At 42.2% G+C, this 19317-nt stretch overlaps 1 protein-coding gene across 2 annotated transcripts in view; it reads left to right on the top strand.

Annotated features, from left to right (window-relative positions):
* Positions 1-15967: 15967 nt before the first annotated feature.
* The window catches only part of FNTA (farnesyltransferase, CAAX box, subunit alpha), a 30075-nt gene continuing 26725 nt past the window's right edge, over positions 15968-19317 (top strand). The window contains exons 1-2 of one of the 2 annotated variants that reach the window (XM_023630751.2): positions 15968-16217; positions 18988-19073. In XM_023630751.2, coding sequence (XP_023486519.1) covers positions 16018-16217; positions 18988-19073 — 286 coding nt within the window. In that variant the 5' untranslated portion in view covers positions 15968-16017. The remainder of the gene's footprint in view (positions 16218-18987; positions 19074-19317) is intronic. The other variant, XM_070253322.1, reaches the window with a different exon arrangement.

The following is a 19317-nucleotide window of genomic DNA, read 5'->3' as shown; positions in this document are numbered from 1 at the left end:
GTTCTTCTCTGTTCCTTTCTTCTTCTCTTGCTCTCTTTATCATTTAGTATGGCTTTTCTTTAGTGTTACTTTTGGGTTCCTTTCTCAATTTTTTGTGTATTTATTATAGGTTTCTGGTTTGTGATTACCATGAGGTTCATATATAATAATCTACGTATATAGGAATGTATATTAAGTTGATGGTCTCTTTAGTTTGATCTCTTTCTAAAAGCTCTACTCTTTTACTCCCCTTCTCCCACATTTTATGTTTTTGATATCATATCTAACCGTTTTGGGGTATGTGTGTGTATCCATTACCCTCTTATCATGAAAATAGGTAATTTTAGTACTTTTGTCTTCTGGCCTTCATAGTCGCTTCATAGGTGGCTGATCTGCTACCTTTGCTGTACTTTTGCCTTTACCAGTGATTTTATTGCATTTAAAAAAAATAATTTTCTTATTCCTATTTGTGATCTCATTCCCACTTAAAATGCTAAGTTGCTTTAGCATTTCTTGTAAAACTGTTTTTTGTGTGTGTGTGTGGTAAACTCCTTTAGTTTTTGCTCATCTGGGAAACTCTTTATCTCTCCTTCCATTCTGAGTGATACCCTTGCCAACTAGAGTATTCTTTGCTGTAGACTTTTTCTTTTTAGCTCTTTCAATATATTATGCCACTCCCTTCAGGCCTGTAAGGTTTCTGCTGAGAAGTCAGCTGATAGCCTTATGGGGTTTCCTTTGCAGGTAACTTGTTGCCTTTCTCTTGTGGCTTTTAGGATTCTCTCTTTATCTTTAATTCTTGACACTTTAATTATAATGGGTCTTGATGTGGGCCTCTTTGGGTTGATCTTGTTTGGTGCTCTCTGTACTTCCTGTACCTGAATGTCTGTTTCCTTCCTTAGGTTAGGAAAGTTTTCAGCTATTATTTCTTCAAATATATTCTCTGCCCTTTTGTCTCTCTCTTCTCCTTCTGGGACACCTATAATAGGGATGTTAGTATGCTTGATGTTGTCCCAGAGGTCTCTTAGACTGTACTCATCCTTTTTAATTCTTTTTTATTTTGTCTGTTCAGCTTGGGTGATTTCTCTAGTCTTTTTTCTAGCTTGTTGATCCGTTCTTCTGTATCATCTACTCTTCTATTGAGTCCCTCTATTGAATTTTTCATTGCCAATATTGTATTCTTCATTTCTGATTGATTCTTTTTTATATTTTCCAATTCTTTGTTGAACTTCTCACTGAGTTCATCCATTCTTCTCCCAAGATCTGTGAGCATCCTTATGACTTTTTGTTTGAACTCTTTTTCAGGTAGATTGTTTATTTCTGTTTCATTTAGTTCTTTTTCTGGAGTTTTGTCCTCTTCCCTTACTTGGAACATATTCCTTTGCCTCCTAATTTTGCCTCTTTCTCTGTGCTTATATCTATGTATTAGGTAGGTCAGCTATGTCTCTGATCTTGGAGAGGTCGCCTTATGTAAGAGATGCCTTATGAAGCCCAGCAGTGTTTTTCCTTCTCATCACCAGTTCCAAATGTTCCAGGAGTGACCCCTGTGTGGGATACATGTGTCCTTCTGTTGTGTCAGGGTTGCTCTTGCTGCAGGGGCCAGGGAGTCTAAGCTATCCCCCTGACTAGCTGGTTTAATACTCAGCTGTGTGTGGCTGCTATGGATCCTTCAGTCACTTTATCAGGCATAGGGAGCCCCAGCACAGTTGGCTACAAGGTCTAATAGCTCATTCCTGTTGCAGTTTTTCTATGAAGTGAGTAGGCCCCCACTGTTGACTATTGCTAGGCTCAGGGGCTTACAATTGCTGTAGGCTTCCAGCCTGCAAAGCTTTGGTCAGCTCTCCTAGGGTTGCAGCTGAGTGAGGCTGGCCCCAGGCATGGGGACACCCAATTGTTTCAGGCTTTGGAAGGTGAGGCTGAACTCCTATGTGGCTGTTTGAGAAGCACAAGTCTGCAGCTGACAAGCCCTACCACCTACAGGACACACACTGTCAACACAGTCCTGCCTCATGCACAGACTCCAGCCCCCAGAAGCCTACCCAGTCACCCCACTGCAGAGGCCCCACACACTCCACCAATGCCCCACACATGCCACCTGCTCCTCATGCACACCCTGCCCCACAGAGGCAAACCCATGTGCCTGCCTGCAGAGTATCCAGACACTCAGTGTATGCAGGTCAAAAAGTTGCCCAAGGGCTTGCTGTTGGGTGAGGCCAGTCCCTAGGGCGGGCTGCCTGCCCTGGCTGAGCTGCATTAAATTGGTGCTCTAGCAGATGGAGCAGAACTCCAATGGCATCTGCCAGTGTCTGTGTCAGCACACCTGTACTAGGTCACAATAATGGCTGCCACCAATGTCTCAGTACCTGGGAGGTCTCACCTCTCACCAAGATGCACTCAGATCCTATCAGATGAGTCTCTTTTCACCAAAGGACTGTGCACTTTTCTTTCTGGTTATTTCAGGTTTCTTTCTGAAATGGGTGAATTTGTTCATGGGCCCATTAAGAGCTGGGTTTTTTCCCCTCATGTCTGATATCTTTTCTAGGAGTAGTCCTCATTGTAGTTAGTCGCCAGCAAAGCCAGATATTATGACACTCATCTTGGTTGTGCTGAGTCCAAAGGTTGCTTATAGTGGTAACGCCCCCTGCTCAGATCCCCCCCTCTTCCAGAGAAGGCTGTGTGCCTTAGGGTTGCTCCCGGCTGCATGAAGTGCTGCAGCTTGCAAAGAGGGAGTTTTTCCCTTCCAGAAGGAATTTCTGCCTCTTCCACCTCAGTCAGGACTGTTGCTTGTTGCAGGGTTCTCTTATCCAGTTTTCAGTTCTCTCTCAGGGGCGATTGTTGCCAGAGTAGTTGTAAATTGGTTGTGTCCATGGGAGGAGGTGTGTTCAGAGTCTGCCTTCACTGCCATCTTGACACCTCTCCCTCAAATCTTTATTCAATTGTCACCTACTAAATGACAGCTTCCCTATCAACATCAATAGTAACTCACCCCTACACTTTCTACCTCTCTTTCCTGCTTTTTCTCCGTAGCTTTTATCACTATCTAATATTCAATAAATATTACGTTTTTCTCCCTCACTATAATGAAAGTACCATAAGAGTAGGGATTTTTATTGTTGTTGATGATATTTTCACTGCTGTTAATAATAACTAGTCTACAGCAGTCATAAAGTGAATATTTATTAGATGATTTTTATTTGTATGAAGATATTCATTGAATAAAATATAAGTGAAAAATTACAAATAATGTTTGATAGACAAAATGGATAAATTATTAAGTACTATGTAAAGTACAATATCTAAAAGGAGTATCATGCAGTTATTAAACACTGTTTCTGTGGAGGAAACCAAGCTACACATTATATTTGGCCAATATGTTTCAACAGTTGCTTCCAGACTGTTCAGACAGAAGCAAGCTGCCTTCATAAAACTAAAGTTGTCTTTTTTACCTTACAGAATTTCATACAGTCTTTATAGAAAGATGAGTTATAGTTTTCTTCAATAATAGAAAATTATTTTAATGCAGTACAGTTTTTACATAACTTTCTAGAAAAATCACCACATTCTAATCAACCTACCATAAAACCTTTACCTAGAGTCAAATTGATTTATATGAGGCTTCAGAAGACAGAATTGCAAGTTTCTCACCTTTGGTACTTTTTTCTGGTACCATCTTGATTCACATTTGTATTTGTATTAATTGAATTAATTATTTTTTCTTTGGGCTTTTGGATTTAGTCTCATATTTTTCACCATTTTTAGTCCAATTCTATTTTCCTTCTTAAAATTGTTTTTATTGTAAAATATAATACAAAACCAGAAAAGTATAGAATGTAAATTATAGTTTTCCAATTGTTATACAGTGAACATCAATGTAACCACATCCCAAGGCACCATTAAACATTGTGAGTGCCCTGAATCTCTACACATTCCTCTTTTCAATCTCCTCTGTTCCCCAGAGATAACCACTATCCTGACTTCTATCGTAATGATTCCCGTATTTTGTTTACAGTTTTACCATCAAGTAAAAACAATATGGTAGAATGTTGCCTGTTTCTAAACTTTGTATAAATAGAATGAAATAGTCTGGCTTCTTTCGTTCAGCATTTTGTTTCTACAATCATCCATATTACTGTGTGAGCTCTAGTTTATTCATGTCATTTTTGCGTAGTATTCCATTATGTGACAATACACATTGTACTTTTTTTTCTTTTTCTTTTTTCTTTTTTTTTTTTTTTTTTTGGTTAGGAAGATTGGTCCTGAGCTAACATCTATTGCCAATCTTCCTCTTTTTGCTTGAGAAAGATTGTTGCTGAGCTAACATCTGTGCCATTCTTCCTCTATTTTGTATGTAGGATGCTGCCACAGCATGGCTTAATGAGCAGTGTGTAGGTCTGCACACAGGATCCAAAGCCATGAACCCCAGGACCCCAAAGCAGAGCATGCTAACTTAACCACTACGCCACTAGGCCAGCCCCCACATTGTAGTCTTGATGAGCATTTTTGTTGTTTCCAGTTTGTGGCCGTTAACAGACAGCATGGGTGCCTACAACATTTATGTGTTCTGGTGCATGGGAGTATGCCTTTCTTTGCAGTATGAACCTAAGAATAGAATTACTGGATCATAAGGTCGCCTTCCTACATAACACCAAACTATTTTCCAAGGTAGAGTAGTCAACTGGAATCGTCAAGCTTTTTCAATTTGGCCAATCTACTGGGTATGTAGTAGTATATAAAAAGGTTCTAAATTTGCATTTTCCTGACTACTAATGAGGTTGATCACCTTGCCATATATTTATTTGCCATTTGGCTTTCCTCTTTTGTGCAGAATCTGTCCAAACCGATTTTCTATTTTAGGTTATCTGTGTTTTATTTGTTTGTAGGAACCCAGTACATATTTAGGATTTAAGCCCTCTTTGGTTTGCCTTTCACTCTCTTAATGGTATATTTTGATGGCTAGAAAGTTCTTAATTTTTGTTTTGTATTGTTTTGTTGAGATAACATTGGTTTATAACATTATATAAATTTCAGGTGTAAATCATATTTCAACTTCTGTGTATATTACATTGTGTTCACCACCAAAAGTCTAGTTGCCATCCATCATGATACAAATATCTCCCATTACCCCTTTTTCCCTCCCTCCACCCTTCACCCCTCTTTCCCTCTGGTAACCATTAATCTATCCTCTGTATCTATGTGTTTGGTGGCTGTTGTTGTTGTTTTATCTTACATATATGAGAGAAATCACACAGTATTTGTCTGTCTGACTTGACTTAGCATAATACCCTCAAGGTCCATTCACGTTGTTGCAAATGTCAAGATTTCATTTTTTTATGGCTGAGTAGTATTTCATTGTGTATATATGCCACATCTTCTTTATCCTTTCATGTGTCAATGGGCACTTAAGTTGTTTCCAAGTTTTGGCTATTGTGAATAATGTTGCAATGAACATAAAAGTGCATATAGCTTTTCAAATTACTGTTTTCATGTTCTTTAGATAAATACCCAGCAATGGAATAGCTGGATCATATGGTAGTTCCAGTGTTAATTTTTTGAGGAATCTCCATACTGTTTTCCATAGTGGCTGCACCAGTTTACATTCCCACCAGCAGTGTACAAGGGTTTTCTTCTGTCCACATCCTCTCCAACATTTGTTATTTCTTGTCTTTTTAATAATATCCATTCTGACGGATGTGAGGTGATATCTCATTGTAGTTTTGATTTGCATTTCCTTAATAATTAGTGATGTTGAACACCTTTGTATGTGCCTCTATGCCATCTATATCTTTTCTTTGAGAAAATGTTTTTTCTGACCTTCTGCCCATTTTTTGTTTTTTTTGTTGTTGTTGTTGTTGAGTTCTTTATTTTGGATATGAATCCCTTATCAGATGTATGATTAGCAAATATTTTCTCCTAATTGGTAGGTTGTCTTTGGGGTTTGTTAATGATTTCTTTGCCATGCAGAAGTTTTTTAGTTTGGTGTAGTCCCACTTGTGTATTTTTGCCTTTGTTCCCCTTGCCCAAGGAGACACATTCAAAAAGATACTGCTAAGACCAATGCCAGAGAGCATAGTGCCTATGTTTTCTTCCAGGAGCTTTCTGGTTTCAGGTCTTACATTCAAGTCTTTGAGTTAATTTTTGTGTATGGTGTAAGACAGTGGTCTACTTTCTTTCTTTTGCATGCGGCTGTCCAGTTTTCCCAGCACCATTTATTGAAGAGACTTTCCTTTCTCCATTGTGTGGTCTTGGCTCCCTTGTCAAAAATTAGCTGTCCATAGATGTGTGGGTTTATTTCTGGGCTCTCAGTTCTGTTCCATAGATCTGTGTGCCTGTTTTTCTGCCAGTACCATGCTGTTTTGATTACTGTAGCTCTGTAGTATATTTTGAAATCAGGGAGTGTGATACCTCCAGCTTTGTTCTTTTTTCTTAGGATTGCTTTGGCTATTCAAGGTCTTTTGTTGTTCAGTATAAATGTTAGGATTCTTTGTTCTATTTTTGTGAAAAATGTTGTTGGACTTCAACTAGACTTTTGGTGATGAAAATGATGCAGTGTATACAGAAGTCGAAATACAATGATGCACATCTGAAATCTATATAACGTTATAAACCAATGTTACCCTAAAAAAAAAATCATTGAGACTTTGATAAGGATTGCACTGAATCTATAGATTGCTTTAGGAAGTATGGACATTTTAACTATTTTAATTCTTCCAATCCATGAGCATGGAATATCTTTTCATTTCGTTGTGTCTTCTATTTCTTTCAACAATGTTTTGTAGTTTTCATTATACAAGTCTTTCACCTCCTTGGTTAAACTTATTAGTAGGTATTTTATTCTTTTTGTTGCAATTGTCAATGGGATTATGTTCTTGATTTCTCTTTCAGCTATTCCGTTGTTAGTATATAGAAACACAACTGATTTTTGTATGTTGATTTTGTACCCTGCAACTTTACTGTGTTCGTTTATTATTTCTAATAGTTTTTTGGTGGATTCTTTAAGCTTTTCTATATATAAAATCATATCATCTGCAAATAGTGACAGTTTCTCTTATTCCCTTCCAATTTGAATGCCTTTTGCTTCTTTTTTTGCCTAATTGCTCTGACTAGGACTTCCAATACTGTGTTGAATAAGAGTGGAAAGTGGGCATCCTTGTCTGGTTCCTGTTATTAGAGGGATAGCTTTCAGTTTTTCACCACTGAGTATGGTGTTAGCTGTGGGTTTGTCATATATGGTCTTTATTACATTGAGGTACTTTCCTTCTATACCCGTTATATTCAGTGTGGGGTTTTTTAAATCATAATTGGATGTTGAATCTTGTCAAATGCTTTCTCTGCTGGATCTAAGGGCTGGGTGCCTCATGTGGAGCTCAAACCCCTGCTCCTCTGGGAAAGGCTCCTTCCCTTTGAGATTGCTCCCCACCATGAAGCACCTCTGCTGGGGTCTGGTTTTTCCCTCAGCAAGACTGTATCTCTGCCTCTCCTACCCTTCTCTGTGTTGTCTCTTGTCTTGGAGGTTTTTTCATCCAGTTTTCAGATTTCTCTCAAAGGAAATTATTCCACATATAGTTGTAATTTAATGTGTCCATGAGAGAAGGCAAGCTCAGGATTCTCCTAAGCCACAATCTTCCAACCACCCAGAAAGCTCTCAATTTTAATAATCAGATTTATAATTTTTTCTTGTACTATTATAATTTTGTATCTTGTTTAAAAAATTTTTCCTGACTCTAAAGTCTGAAGATTTCCTCCTATGTTATCATCTATAAGCTTTATCTTTTGCCTTTCACATTGAAGTCTGTATAGTGTGAGGTGGTCCTGTAATTTCATTTTTTTTTCCTGCGTGGGCGCCTAATTGTCCAAGCACCGTTATCCAGAACACTCTTTTTTCTCACTCCTCTGCAACGAAGGCTTTGTCAAATCTCAAGCATCCGTATACGAGCATGTATCCGTCTGTGAGCTCTCGGGTGTGTTCCATTACTTGACTTGTCTGTTTCTGCACCAGTATCACACTGTCTTGATCACTTCAGCTAAACTATTAGAATTAATAGAAGCTGGCAAAATGGCTGGATATAAAAAGCGGTTTTACTTCTGTATACCAGAAACAGTTAGAAAAGCAACTCTAAATCTAATGAAATATGAAGCTATAAAACTTTATGAGAGACATAAAAATCTAAATGGAGATATCTCATGTTTATGAATTGGAAGATTTAATATAGTAGAGTTGTCAGTTATCCCAAAATTGTCTATAGATTTATTACAATTCCAATCAAGTTCTCAATGAGATGGTGGTTGGTTTGTTTTTGAATTGACAAAGCTGACAAGTTGTCAGATGGAAACTCAGAGGTGCAGGAAGCAAATACCTTTATCCTCGTCCTGGGAAATGCAGGGACTTTAAAAGAGTCTATTCACCCTTAACCAACTTTTATACTACTGTTTGCATGCATTTTAATTCTATACATTTGTCAACTGCACAAGACGTTAACATTAGTACTATGATATTATATCATCAATTCTCATATAGGTTTACTCACATATTTACCATTTTCTTTGCTCTTCTTTCCTTCCTACATCTCTGATTTTTTTTCACCTGAGGATACTTTCCTTCTGCCTAAAGTATGTGCTTTAGAAGAGCCTTCTTTTGAGGGTTTGCTGCTGGCAAACCTCTCCATTTTTGTTTATCTGAAGATATCTTTATTTTGCTTTCTTTCCTGAAGAATATTTTTACTGGATATAGAATTCTATTAGCAGATGGTTTCTTTCAGCACTTTGAGGATATCATCCCACTGACCCATGCCTCCGTCTCACTAAATGATTGGGCTCCACTCAATCACTGCTTTACTGTCTTGTATGACTGTCTCTTGGCAGGGCTGGGCACAGCCACAAGTACTCCTTGGTGGTGGAGCAAGGCAGCCAAAAGACAAACACAGGCTCCTAGTTCTGGCAACCAGGATTTCCAGTCCTCATCTACTTTCTCCCTCACTGCGCTCCTCTCCTCCTTTCTCCCTCTCTCTCCAGCTCACAGATTCCTAGTACTAGCTCCTGGAGCACAAGGAGTGCCCCGAAGGTAACACCGTCCCCGACTGAGCTGAGAGAGAAAATGTTGAAACCTAGAGAGCTTTGGGGGAAGCTGAAAGTTCATGCATTTAACATGATCCGCAAGCACCTAAAAACTATCAAGCTTGTGGAGAAATCTCTGGAAGAGTGCAATCAAATTGGGAGCATCATTTAGCCAGTGACACCTATACTGAAAAAAAGTTCATATGCATAATTCCTAAAAATCAAAAATTAATTGATGATGAATTATACATGAAAGATGTAAATTTTGTGATACGTAAAACATACCTCAATAAACCTGTTAAAAATTGATGAACAATTTACACTACAACTTATATCACTTGGTAAGTAGTTTTGTTTTTTTGGGTTTTTTTTTAAAGATTTTATTTTTCCTTTTTCTCCCCAAAGCTCCCCCCCGGTACATAGTTGTATATTTTAGTTGTGAGTCCTTCTAGTTGTGGCATGTGGGACGCCGCCTCAGCCTGGTCTGATGAGTGGTGCCATGTCCGTGTCCAGGATCCGAACCAGCGAAACCCTGGGCCGCCAAAGCGGAGTGTGAGAACTTAACCACTCAGCCACGGGGCCGCCCCGGTAAGTAGTTGTATTTACACACACCTTGTGATTTAGTTTATATAATTAAAGGTAATATATTTTCAATTTTTTTTTACTGATTGGTTGATTTCTGTATTTAACACATCCATACTGGTTGCTAATCAACCCTGCCTCGGCCTCTCTCCCTAGCAGTTGTGGCATCTTAATACCCCCAGGAAACCTGAAGGCAGAGCAGCAGGCTGCACTGTCGACTGCCTAGAGCAGTGATCCTCAACTTGGGCTGCATGTTAGAATGACACGGGGAGCTTTTAAAATATACTGATGCCAAGACCTCGCCCTAGACCAATGAAATTGGAATGTCTGAGGGTGGGGCTCGGTCACTGGAATTTTGTTAAAACTCCCCCAGGTGATTCTAAAATGCAGCCAAGGTTAAGAAATACTAGACCAGAGGAAGGTAACTTTTGAAACAGAGGAGGCAGTCACAGGGTTATATGAGTACCCATCTCTTGATAAATAAGTGAAAAGCAGTAGGATACATCAGAGTATATGAAGGAGCCATTTGGTTTAAAACTAATTCAGCCGCACCTTGTTTTTCCAAAAGGTCCTGACATGGCCTGTTGAGCATGCATTGTACACCTGCTTTAAACATTTACAATGTCCCAAAGACAAAAATGATACCCTTAAAGACATGGGTGTACATTTCCCCCATATCAGCATTTCCTTAAGGATAAGCATCTCTTCCTGGAAACTAAGGACTAATTACCAACCTGCTGTGCTCACCATGTGACCACTGACCTGCTGACCACTCATCTGCTGTGCCAGCTCAGCATCTTGTGACAGTAGTAAAAGGGACATTTCTGTTATATGTGATGTATGCTCTTTGTCCTAGGATGGTATGTAACCACTCTGTACACCCCCTTCTTTGGTGTACAAGAACATATTGATTAAGCCCTGGTCTATAGGCCTCAGACCTAGCTCATAATAAACTCACCCCAAATTTTGATTAATGGATTGATTATGGGTTATTGGCATTTACTTTTACCCTTCTCCATGTCCTGCAAGTGACCTCAGACCTGGCTCAGGTTCTCATTTGGAAAGTGGGAGAATAAGAACTGCCCTGCTTCTCCACAGGATTTTCATAAGTCTCGAATGAGACCACATTTGTGTGTCATGCCAGCCGGTGCTGTCCTTGTGGATGTTTGTCCAGATCCTGTGTGTCCCTCCTCCTCTGCAGGGGTGCCTTTGTTCGACTCCATCCCTTGTCTCCCTTCTCTGACTTCCATCTTTCTGTTCTTATTTTCACCAAACATCTTTTATAAAGCTTCTCATATTCTCAAGGATTGGTAAGAAAACAGGAGTGTTTATTATGACCCCTGTATATGTTGAAAATGGCCCTGGCACATAGTTTCAAGCACATAACAAGGATCTAGAAGATGATGACTCTTTTATGATTTCCATGTGATGGGTGCTTACAGCATCAATCTGTTTTGAAGGAACATCAGCCAGTCTTTTTACTCAGATGGTATTTTTTTTTTTTGGACTGACATGGTGGGATGGCTAATGAAGTTTAGGGTACTTATCTTGGAATAGTGGCAGCAGTAATTGATTTTCCCTTCCTGGACTGACAATGTTAATCAATATGTTCTGTAATTTATTAGGATAGGTTATTAGAGTTTGGAGAGGTACACATCGAAGGATCAGGAAGGACAGAGAAGCTGTACTGTAGCCCAGAAAAATATATTTCCATTCAACACTAAAATTTATTAAATAAAAAAAGACTGGTTAAAATTTAAAACAACAATAATAACACCACCAGAAATGTATATGTGGATGCAAATAAATAAGAAAAGGACACAGCACATTGCTGAAGTAAAACAGGATTGGATGGTCAAAGGGACTTTTGCCTATTCTGATCAAAAGAAACTTTCACCTCGGAGTCATTCGTAACTACATTTTGGTCTCACATCCCCCATCCAATTAAACCATCAGCAAATCTTGGGCTAGCCTGGTGGGGTAATGGTCGAGTTTGTGCACTCTGCTTCAGTGGCCAGGGCTTTGCAGGTTTGGATCCCAGCCATGGACCTAGACACTGCTCATCAGCCATGCTGTGGTGGTGTCCCACATACGAAACAGAGGAAGACTGCCACAGATGACAGTCTTCCGCTCAGGGACAATCTTCCTCAAGCAAAAAGAGGAAGATAGGCAACAGATGTTAGCTCAGGGCCGGTCTTCCTCACAGATACACACACACACAAACCATCAGCAAATCCTATCAGATTAGCCTTCACAGAATATCCAGAATCCATCCACTGCTCATGCCCTCCACCCCAACTGACATAGTCATTGTTTTCCAAAATTGTTGACCACGAACCCCAGTAAGAAATATATTGTACAACATGACCCATTATACCTGAATATATATAAATAACAAACAAAAACTTCACCAAACATTACTTTCTTCTTCTAACTGCACTGTGCTCTGATATTTTCTATTCCATTATATTTCATTTTTAAAAATACTTGTCACACACACCAAAAAATGCTGGCCATGAAATCAGTTACTAAGATGGAATTTGGGATGCGATATTAGGGACAAACACCTGTGCGGTCAAACTGTCAGGCCGGCCCTGGCAAGACTCAGCCTCCCAGGAGGGGAGCTCTGAGCTCCCTGCAGGGGTGCTTCCTGTGCCTCTGCTTCATTTAGTCATCCAGACCACCCGGGAGGCTGCTCTGCTGACCGCACTCCCCAAAGCTGGGCAGCAAAGCCTTCCTTGGAGGAGGATTGGCACGGGTCCTTGTACATGCTAGGACCCACTATATTAATTTTGTGATCGATCAATGAATTCCGAATCCATTTAAACTGATCTGTTTCCATTCTCACCTTTCTACAGCTTATTTTACACACAGTAGGCAGAGTAATACTTTAAAAACGTAAATCACATGTCTGCCCCTTACTCAAAACCTTCTGCTAATTTCCACTTAAAATTGAATCCCATAAATGGCCAATAAGCACATTAAAAGATGCTCAACATCACTGATCATTAGGGAAATGCAAATCAAAACCATGATGAGGGGCCGGCCCCATGGCCGAGTGGTTAAGTTCGCGTGCTCACTTCAGCGACCCAGGGTTTCGCCAGTTTGGATCCTGGGCTCGGACACAGCACTGCTCATTAGGCCACATTGAGGCGGCGTCCCACATACCACAACTAGAAGGACCCACAACTAAAATATACAACTATGTACTTGGGGGATTTGGGGAGAAAAAGCAGAAGCAAAAAAAAAAAGATTGGCAACAGTTGTTAGCTCAGGTGCCAATCTTTAAAAAAATATATATGAAAACAAACAAACAAACAAACAAAAAACCATGATGAGACATCACTGCACACTCATTAGGATGGTTATGAAAAAACAAAACAGGAAATATCAAGCATTGGTGAGTATGTGAGAAATTACAACTCTTGTGCCGCTGCTGTGGAAATAAGTTCCTCAAAAAATTAAACACAACTACCACTGTGGTCAAGCAATCCCACTTCTGTGTGTGTACCCACAGGAAGCAAAAGCAGGGACTCTAACAGATATTTCACTATTTACAACAGCCAAAAGGTTGAAACAACCCAAGTGTTCATTAACAAATGAATGAACAAACAAAATGTGGTCTATACATACAATGGAATATTATTCAGCCTTAAAAAAGAAGGAAATTCTGACACATGCTATAGCATGGATAAAGCTGGAGGGCATTATGTGAAGTGAAATAAGCCAGTCACAGAAGGACAAATCCTGTATGATTCCACTTCTGTGAGCTACCTAGAGTTGTCAGCTCCATAGAGACAGAAAGTGGTTGCCAGGGGCTGGGGGAGGAGGGATGTGGAGTTGCTGTTTAACGGGTACAGAGTTTCAGTTTGGGAAGATGAAAACGTTTTGGAGGTGGATAGTGGTGATGGTTGCACAACAGTGTGAATGTACTTAATGCCACTAAACTGTACACTTAAAAATGGTTAAAATGGTAAATTTTATGTTATGACTATTTTACCATGATTAAAAAAAATAAAATCCCAAATTATTCCCAGGGCCACAGCTTCCTCTTTAACCATGTTACCCACCGATTCCTTCCCCTCATCCACAGGACTTCAGTCGTATTGGCGTCCCTGCTGAACCAGAACCTGCATGTGCCTCCTGTTCTCTCTACCTGGCACGCATTTTCCTTTCAGGTCTCTGTGCAAATAGCCCCCAGAAAAACCTTCCTGACTATCTGCTCTAGAGAGTGAAAAATAATTTTCCCTCTACCCTTCTGAGCTCTCGGCTGAGACTCCTGCAATAAAAGACAGATTAACAAGAGAAAAACAAACAGAGGTTTATTAACGTGTATACCTCATGAGTACATTGGAGACACCGAGGGAAAAATCAGAAACTCCCTGAGGTTGCTTAGAATTCAGGCTTAAATACCATCTGAATATGGAAAGGGGAGTGGGGACGTAGGCCTCTTAGGAGAGGGTAAATGATTTTTAGGAAAGAAGAATGGGCCCTTAGAAGAATAGATGGGAGATATGATAGTTCCACAAAACTTGTCTGGGTGTGGTGTCCACTTCTACTCCGGAAACTCCCGGGGAGGCGACGGATGACAGTTGAGTTCCTTTTGGAGGATCTGTGTTAGGCAGGTAAGGGGAGCTCAGAGAAAGCTTCCCCCTGCATTTGCTGTTTTTCAAGTGCCTGATACGGCCCTGATATCACTTCCCCCACATTAAACCCAGCATATATGGGGTTAAAACCAAAGCACTCTTTCCCTGCTTACTCCCTGGCTCCTTGGGTCCAGAATCCACTACCCACTGTGGAGACAGACACAGCCAAGGTCACCCACCTGGATTCCTTATCATCTGCTCTCCTCCCAAGGCAGGCTGGTGGGAAAGCTCTGAGCAGCAAGGGCACTGACTCCCCCGCCATCTACGTGCAGCCAGATTCCTCACAAACCTTTAAAGCCCCTCGCCTCCCCTCTGAGGTGAAACAACACAAATTTGAGGGCTTGCTCTCAACTCCGGCTGATATCTGAAATAAAACCCTTTCCTTGCCATAAGCCTGGCGTTCCAGTTTTTATTTGGCCCGTTTTATGTGGTGGGTAAAGAATCTGTGTTTGTAGGCAGTAACATGCCTACACCTCAAAATAATCAATACGTATTCCAAAGCAGCACATTTTGGAGTGGCATGTCCTGAGCACCTGCAGACTTATTTTAGGACGGCATATTCAGCCACCTTTCACTAGAATGTAACTCCATCACCGCAGACAATTTATTTTATTTACTGCTATGAGCAAGACTGGCACATAACAGGAAGTCAGTAAATATTTGTTAAATGAATGTTTACCTTTCCCATAAGGTATACATATATTACTTGCATAATTAGAACTTCAATTTCAGAAAACAAAAACCCTGGATTACTTAAATTCTGCAGTATAAACTCTCAGTATCCAAAAGAAAAAAAGTGTACAAGGAACATAAATGCCCTTAAAAAGTTGTCAACACAAATAATCCATAACCAATCTATAAATGAAAATTTGGGTGAGTTTATTCTGAGCCAATATTTGAGAACCAAAGCCGGGGGCCTTCCTTCCCCAAAGGAAGGGCGGGCTCCAAAGAAGTGGGGTGTACAGAGTGGTTATATACCCTCAAAGAGCACGTATGGCACATGATTGAAATGTCCCTTTCACAATAGTCAGGAGACTGCTTGTCCGCACAGTGATTGACGGACACAGCAGGTACTAAGTCGCTGTCTCCCTGACACAGCTGGTAGCAGGTCTGTGGTTTTGAGCTGGGTGGTCACAGGCGAGCGGAGCAATTAGTTCCCAGTCTACCGAGCGATGCTTATCCTTAAGGAAATGCCGATGTGGACCAAGTTGCACCTTTATCTTCAGGGCATTAGTTCTTGCCATAGGAAATGCTTAAGGAGATATACAGTGCACGCTCAACGGCCACGTCAGGCTCTTTTGGAAAAACAAAGTCAGGCCAAATTAGGTTTACACCAAATGGCTTCATTGTATATGCCAATATATCCTATTGCCTGCCATTTCTATTTGTCAGGGTTAGCGTGGAGCTCTGGAGGCCAGGTCCCTCCCGATGCGGCTCTTGAGCTGCCCTCATCCACTACTCCACGATTCTGGCGCACAGCAGGGAGGGCTCTCCGCCCCAGCGGCTGGGCCGCCACCCCGCGCTCCGAGGCACCAGCCGCCAGCTTCCGGAGCGGCTACACTGACGATCGCGCGAACCGCAGACCTAAGGCCGAGCGGCGCGGCCTCCCGGGCGACGAGCGCCCGCCTAGAACGGCCAGGGCCAGGGCGCCGGCCCGAGACTCTCTGGCCCGCACCTCGATGGTAGGAAGCGAGGAAACAGGAAGTGGACTCCAGGCAGGGGGCGGGCCCGGGGGCGGGGCGGCCGCGCGGACGGAGGCGAGATGGCGGCCGCTGAGGGTGTTGGGGAGGCTGCGCAGGGCGACGAGCCGAGTCAGCCCGAGCCGCCGCCGCCCCAGCCGCGCCCGCCGCCCCAGCCGCCGCGGCAGGAGGATGTGATGGCGGCCGAGGCCGGAGACGCAGTGGCGTCCCCTATGGACGACGGGTTCCTGAGCCTGGACTCGCCCACCTACGTGCTGTACAGGTGACGCCCGGCGGGCTCCTAGGGAGGGCTCCGTGGGCTCCGAGGGCTTCGAGCGCGGGCCCCGAGGGCTTTGAGGGCTCCGCGGCCGGGCTCCGGGGACGGACTTCGAGGGCTTCGAGGGCTCCGAGGGCGGGTTCCGAAGGCGGGCTCCGAGGGCTCCGAAGGTGGGGTTCGAGGGCTGCGCGGGCTGCGCGGGCTTCGAGGGCTCCGAGGGCTGCGCGGGCTTCGAGGGCTCCGAGGGCTGCGCGGGCTTCGAGGGCTCCGAGGGTTTCGAGGGCTCCGAGGGCTGCGCGGCCGCTGCTTCCCGAGCCCGGCTCGGGCCGTCCGGGGTCGGGAGCCGGGGTGTCGGGCCCTCCGCCCCTCCGTGCTCCGCCGGCGCCGGCCCGAGAGCCATCTGCCTGGCCCGAGGGTCTGGGTGCAGTTGGATAACCCGGCGGGAACTCATGATCTCAACGAGGTCCAATTTGCTCCCTTTAAAAACAAGGCGAGGGGACTGGCCCCGTGGCCGAGTGGTTAAGTTCGCGCGCTCCGCTGCAGGCGGCCCAGTGTTTCGTTGGTTCGAATCCTGGGCGCGGACATGGCACTGCTCATCAAACCACGGTGAGGCAGCGTCCCACATGCCACAACTAGAAGGACCCACAACAAAGAATATACAACTATGTACCGGGGGGGCTTTGGGGAGAAAAAGGAAAAAAATAAAATCTTTAAAAAAAAGAAGGCGAAATGGCTTCCCGTGGGTGGCTCTGCTGGCCTGGAGCGCCGGTATGAGATGTCGAAGTTCTGGGACGTCCTCAGCCAACGTCGTGGCGCCCAGCATCAGCCAGGCACCGAGTTAGGCTGGAAGGGTTGAGGGTGTTTGTTCCCCGCGTCAGGCGTGCATAAGACGAGCGGCGTGTAGGCCGCGTTGGGCACTGCGTGGCTTCCTCGCCTCTAATCCGTCTCTGCCGACGCCCAGTCCCATCCCCGTCGGTTCTTTGCTTCCTGACAGCGAGGGGACTCCCCATCCCCAGCTGCGCCTGCAGAGACGGTTGAGAAGTGCTTCTGTCTTCTTTTCCTATTGTCTTATTTTTTCTCTCTAGTTCTAGGTAAACCAATTAGATGGTTTATGGGCTTCATTTTATGAATGAGTGAAGGTCGCTGTCCAGATTTTGTTACTGGAGTTGATGGTTTACTAATTTAGATAGTCGTGGCGGCTCGGTAACCCTCAGAGCTCCTCTCTGAGCTGTAGAATATTCATCTTCGCTTGACTGTCTCATTTCTCAGTGACAAACGACAGCCTTACCTTTCTCATGCCGCCCCCCGGGTCTCTAGGTCTCATGCCTCAGGTAGTTGTTTCCCGTGTCTCTCCTTACTAGTGAACACGGTTCCAGGACTGTCTGGGTGCCGCAGAACCTTTGTCATCAATAGCTGAGCAGTACGGAGATCTAAAAATGGATGAAAGGAAAAGAATATAAGGAAAAGAATGGTTAAAACAAATGTGGCCACACGGGGCAGTTCACACAGAAGTGTCTGTAGGCACCTGTTGCAGCTATAATGTTTTAGTGTTGATAATGAGAAATAGTATGCAGTGGATGCTTACTAGATGTACTGATTATATGCTGTATCATAACGTACAGCATATGTATTGAAGCAGGCAGTAGTAGTGTACAGTGGCTGCCCGCCTGTGTTCACAGCAGTGGTCCCCTAGGACTGTGCCATGTAGCCTAGGTGAGCAGCAGGCTTTACCATCTAGGTTTGTGTGAGTAACTCCATGATGTTCTCACAAGGAAATCACCCAGTAATGCATTTCTCCAAATGTATCCCTGTCGTTAAGCAAGGTGGGAGTGTATTATATAGTATATTTACTATATACTATATGCTATATGCTAATATATGTATATTGGTGTGTATATATGGTATATCTGCTATATACTGTGTGCTTACTATTTTGTACATTTTAAGTGCTTAATGTATTATTTCACTTAATCCTCCAAACAGCCTTCTAAGGTTAGTTGGTAATATTATCATCTACATTTTATAAATGGAGAAACTGAGGCCTAGAGAGATTAAGTAACTTTCTCAAGGTCACACAACTAGTGAATGGTAGAGCCAGTATTCCACCTCAGACAATTGTTGGATCCCAGTGCCTGCTTTCTGATGACCACTTGACCACCTTTCCGTATGTAGGAAACTAATAGTGTTTACTTTTATCTTAAAATGTCAGTTCCTAGTAAATTGTTATTGAAATGTTTTTAAATGCTGACTGACTCCAAAGAGTCTTATTAGACCAATGAATTAGATAGATTTCTGATTTAAGACTGTTTTGTACTTGCTGCAGAAGCATGTTTTTCCAGTTGTATAAAAACTTTAAATTTGAAAACTATTGATTTATTAACTTATTTTATTTATTTATTTATTTTTTGCTGAGGAAGATTCACCCTAAGCTAACAGCTGTCCAGTCTTCCTCTATTTCGTGTGTGAGCTGCTATCACAGCATGGCTACTGATAGACGAGTGATGTGGGTCCACACCCAGGAACCAAACCCAGGCCAAAGCAGTGTGTGCCAAACTTAACCACTAGACCACCAGGGCTGGCCCTATTAACTTATTTTAGTTGGAAGATTATTCATTTTTCGTAAAAAGAGCAAAGTGGCAAAACTTGGTCATGAAGAATCCAACTATGATTACATTAAGATATTTATAAGTTACTGATATTAATGTAAGTGTAATGTAATGTAAGGTAATTCTTACCTGTTTGAATGTAATCACTGAAAATTATATTTTTTTTTCAGAGACAGAGCAGAATGGGCTGATATAGATCCAGTGCCGCAGAATGATGGCCCCAATCCAGTGGTCCAGATCATTTATAGTGAAAAATGTAAGTTTATTTTTATTTAGGAAAAAAGACTGTAGGTCAAACTTAGTAGCAAAGTTGAAATTCACAACTGCGTGGCTAGATAGATAATAGATGACAGATTTTTGTCTAACAAAGATATACATGACTTAAGCTAATATATTGGGGGTTTTGTAATTTATTTTCATGATGAAAAGTTATTTTCTTCAAAGAATAGACATATTCTAAGTATAAGTAATGAATGTTACATTATGATACATGATAGCTA

The sequence above is a fragment of the Equus caballus genome, chromosome 27 (assembly GCF_041296265.1).
Source record: "Equus caballus isolate H_3958 breed thoroughbred chromosome 27, TB-T2T, whole genome shotgun sequence".
NCBI classification, from domain to species: domain Eukaryota; kingdom Metazoa; phylum Chordata; class Mammalia; order Perissodactyla; family Equidae; genus Equus; species Equus caballus.
The sequence above is the reverse complement of the archived record's forward strand: the minus strand, read 5'-3'. Positions and strand labels throughout refer to the sequence as shown.